This window comes from Gallinula chloropus (assembly GCF_964237585.1).
Source record: "Gallinula chloropus genome assembly, chromosome: 12".
NCBI classification, from domain to species: Eukaryota; Metazoa; Chordata; class Aves; order Gruiformes; family Rallidae; genus Gallinula; species Gallinula chloropus.
In genome coordinates, this window is record NC_140097.1 from 7,870,454 (window position 1) to 7,874,313 (window position 3,860).

The 3,860-nt window shown below is 48.3% G+C and overlaps 1 protein-coding gene across 1 annotated transcript; it reads right to left on the reverse strand.

The window, feature by feature from the left end:
• Positions 1-418: 418 nt before the first annotated feature.
• Positions 419-3,153, reverse strand: SNTN (sentan, cilia apical structure protein; the record flags this gene model as incomplete). The annotated part of the gene is made up of 4 exons (XM_084269601.1): positions 419-577; positions 1,450-1,589; positions 2,378-2,412; positions 3,044-3,153. 4 exons carry the CDS (start codon positions 3,151-3,153, stop codon positions 419-421), a joined length of 444 nt encoding a protein of 147 aa, XP_084125727.1.
• Between the last annotated feature and the right edge of the window lie 707 nt (positions 3,154-3,860).

The window sequence follows — 3,860 nt, forward strand, 5'->3', positions numbered from 1 at the left end:
CTGGGAGAGCCCTGGGGACCCAAAGAGACACTCCACGTGTGCAGCTGCCCCAAAGGGAGACAGGGCTGTGTGCTCTTCCTACAGCGCAGGAGGTGAGGGCGAGGTATGGGAGAGCATGGGCTGCCTTCCCCTGGCACAGAGCTGGGCTGGGGGCTGTGCACAGCTGCTAACTGGTGTTGGGGCCTCAGAACCCATGAGAACCCATCAGTACACCCTCCCAAAGCATGGATGTAGCAGACATGAGGTCCCGAGCACCAGCATTTCACTCCATGGACACAGGAGCGAGTTCAGCCACACTTGGATGAGACTTTATTTCATTTAAAAGGGAGCAGCACAGGGTATCCAGGCATTATCTCTGTGTGGTTAACTCCTGGTTTCCTTACAAAGCACCAAACCATTTCATCTTCTAAAGCACTGGTCATTTTGTCATTTTCACGTTTTTGATCTCCTGCAGCAGGTCAGACATTAGAGTGAGACTGACTAATAAGATCATGAAGTCTTCAAAATCAATTTTGTTCTCAGACTCCTCATCCAGGGCAGAAATTATTTCCTGGTATTTTGGTTTGTTTTCTTGGCCCTGTGGAGAATTTTAGATTGGGGGAAAAAAAAAGAAGAAAAAAACCACAATTAAAGCCCGAAGTTCCTTTTATATTGCATCACACACACACACACAAAGACACCTATATAAAAATGAATGTATCTTCTGTCTTTCCATCCAGGTTTTTGTGTATGGATTCATATTGTCTTTTCTAAAGATATCCCAAGAAACCAAAGCAGAAATATTATTGCCATCAGACAGAACAACCAGTCCCCAAATTTTCCCTGGAATCCAAAATACATCTTTTAAAAGATACCTAATAACGACTGAAAATCTGGCAGCAACTAATGTAGCTGGTGACTGCTGCAAAAAAAAATAATATTCTGCCACAAGTTTGCAGCCACAAGCATTGATTAATGTGTTTTTCACCATACCTGGCTGCCACTGGCATTGGGAGTGGGTGACCAAAGGAGAGGTGCAATGTCCCAAGCAGCCCAGCAGTGCCCACAGCTCTGTGGAACAGCCCTGGCTGTCCCAGTACAGGGTCAGTGCTCTGGCAGACTACCAAACACTTAATAAAATGGGTTTCTTCTCTCCCTAAATGCCATGTCTTGTTTTTTTTGTTGCTGTTGTGGGGGGTTTTTTTCTGGTTTGTTTTTGGTTTGGGGAAGTTTTTTGCAATTGCCCTACTTTGTTAACAAAAACACAAGCAGGCACATGGACACTGATTTAATCCTGTCCCTCCTCCTTTAGCCCTCAACATAAAGCAACTAATTCCCATTTGTACCTTGGGAATACTGTGCTGATTGATGCCCACCCAGTGGCAAGGCGGAGCCCAAGGTGCCAATCCTGCACCCAAAACACCTGGCCGGTGCCAGCCCAGCACCACCCGCCCACCCAAACCCCCTCACCTGTATGAAAGCCCCAAACTGGGTTTGCAGCAGGTTTTTGGTTTCAGCTTTGCTGAGCTTGCCCCCAGGGTCAGCAGCGTTGTTGTACACCAAAGCTGCAGTAGCAAAAGCTTTTTCAAGGTCTGAGCCTTTTCCTAGAGCTGTGAAGAGGAGGTGGGGGCAGGGGGAAAGTAACCAGCCTATCAGAAAAATGTGGCATTTAAGACATGATTGACTCAGTCAGAACCACCCTGAGTGTGTGGAAATTGGTGTAGTTTCGTTAAAGTTAATGAGACTGAAACTGTTTATATCCACAGAGGACCTGGCCCAGATTCTATTTGGAGCGGGACAGCACCATGCCTCACGTCCCATGGAAACACACCCCAAAAGGAAGCTTTTGCTTGGCGTTGGGGCAGTAATACAGGGTGACATGTGAGACCCATCTGGTCTGCCCCCACCCTGGACATCCAGCAAGGACCTGCCATGCCATGGGGACAGGTCATGCTGGCTGTCTCCTGGGTGCGACTGGAGTGCTAGAATCCCATATCCAGGAAAACATGGCCTATTGGGGAAGCCCAGCTGAACAGAAACACCCATGTCTGAGCATCAGTGCTGCACTTCAGCATTTCAGCAAACAGGGACTTTGGTTGGGTCCATTCCCCTCGCCGCTGAGCCTCAGCCTAAAGGCTGCACACTCACAGCCCTCAGGTAGCATCAGGTACCACAGACAATTTGGGTTATGATTTTTAATGGAAAAGCAAGCAGAAGAGGAGACATGGATCAATGTAAGAGCATGTTGGACTGGGACCCACGAGACCCTCTGGTCTTGCAGGGGCCGGGGGTCTGCACAGCCTCCACAACCCTATGAAATCACCAGGATTTACTGCACACATGCGCTGTGGCCTCCACAGACCCAAACCCCCAAGGGGCAATAAATGTGTCCCCTTACCTTTTATTGATGCCAGCTGCTTGGCTATGGGTATGCTGGTAGTGAGAGAGAAGAGGCACAGTTATCACCCGGGGAACTGTGTGTGTAAATACAGTTTGCCATGAGTGAGCTTACCCATTCCTCTTTCATTTAACCCCCCCAGAACCCAGAGTTTCCCAAGGAAGACTGATTTTCCTTCACAGCACAAAGGAAAACTGCCTTTACAAGCAGCACGCAGCATCACGCAACTCCTAATTCATCACTGAAGCAAGTAGCCTGGAGCTGTTAGCAAAGGTGCTTATTAAATAATTTTGAGGGGTGTTGCAACGTCCTCCAAGTAATTTCTTCAGAACATGAAAGGGGTCCAGAGAGTTTCACAGTTTTAAACCCACCCCCGGGCAAGAACAGAGAGGTCTGTCCTCTCCCACTCACCAGTGCTCCCAGTTTGGATCGGACACATCGCTTTTATTTCCAGCATGACTCACGCTTGCTAAAAGCACCTCCCTGCTTTCTATTGAAACTTAAAGCCTGCTTACTCCTGCTAAAGTGCTGGAAACTAATTACAGAGCAGCCAACATGCAGCAGAAGAGCTTGCTTGTAGATAAAGACACATACATCCAGGTAATGAATTTCCAGACAAACGGCAGATCACCAGCAATGCAAAGAACAAAGAAAGCAATGACTTACTGCTTGGGCATGCCTTCTGCAGCTGAGGGGCTTTTTTTGGTGGAAGCAGGAGCTGGCTGATTGACTGAGTACTGCTTCGTGCTGGGAACACTCGCTCTGCAGCCACACATCTCCAGGTCGGGGTGTTTGTGATCTCTAAGCAACTCAAGTAATAGCAAACAGGTGAATTCAAGCTCTGCCCCGTGAGAGCAGCCCACTTGCAGCCGTGCCCTATCAATAATGTAAATGCTACCTGGTGATCACAGAGCTGGCTAAATATATCAGCCTAGAGCAGCCCCTGTAAGGCAGCACTGCTGGGATGGTGAGTAGCGTGGCTTTCATTTTATGTGAGAAGTTGTTGGAAACAAACTGAACTAATGGAGCCTGAATCCTCTTAGATCTGTAGGGATGTAACTTTGTGTTGGGAATTAACTAAGACACTGAATCCATTCAGCTATGCACATTATCATTTTAATGGAAAGCCTTTCTAGCATGGGCAACGTCACTCGCCCCAAGCTATAAAGTGAGCTGTTCCTGTAGACAGCCAGAAAGCAAGCACCTCCCAAATCCTGACCCAGCACTTATCCCAGGAGAGTTTGCTCCTGCTCTAATATTTATTCCCCCAGTGCAGTGCAAAGAGGAGGTCTGTTCTTCCTCTGAACCGCTCACCAAGCAGCACCCAGCACGGAGCCACTGCTTCGGTTCCTACCCGAACGGGTACTGCCTGCTTCCCGAGGCAGCACGGAGCCATATGGCAGAGCAGTCGCGCATTAGAGGAACTGGAAGGGCTCCGATGAACTTTGTTATTTATTGGCACGGATACCGCTATTAGAAAACA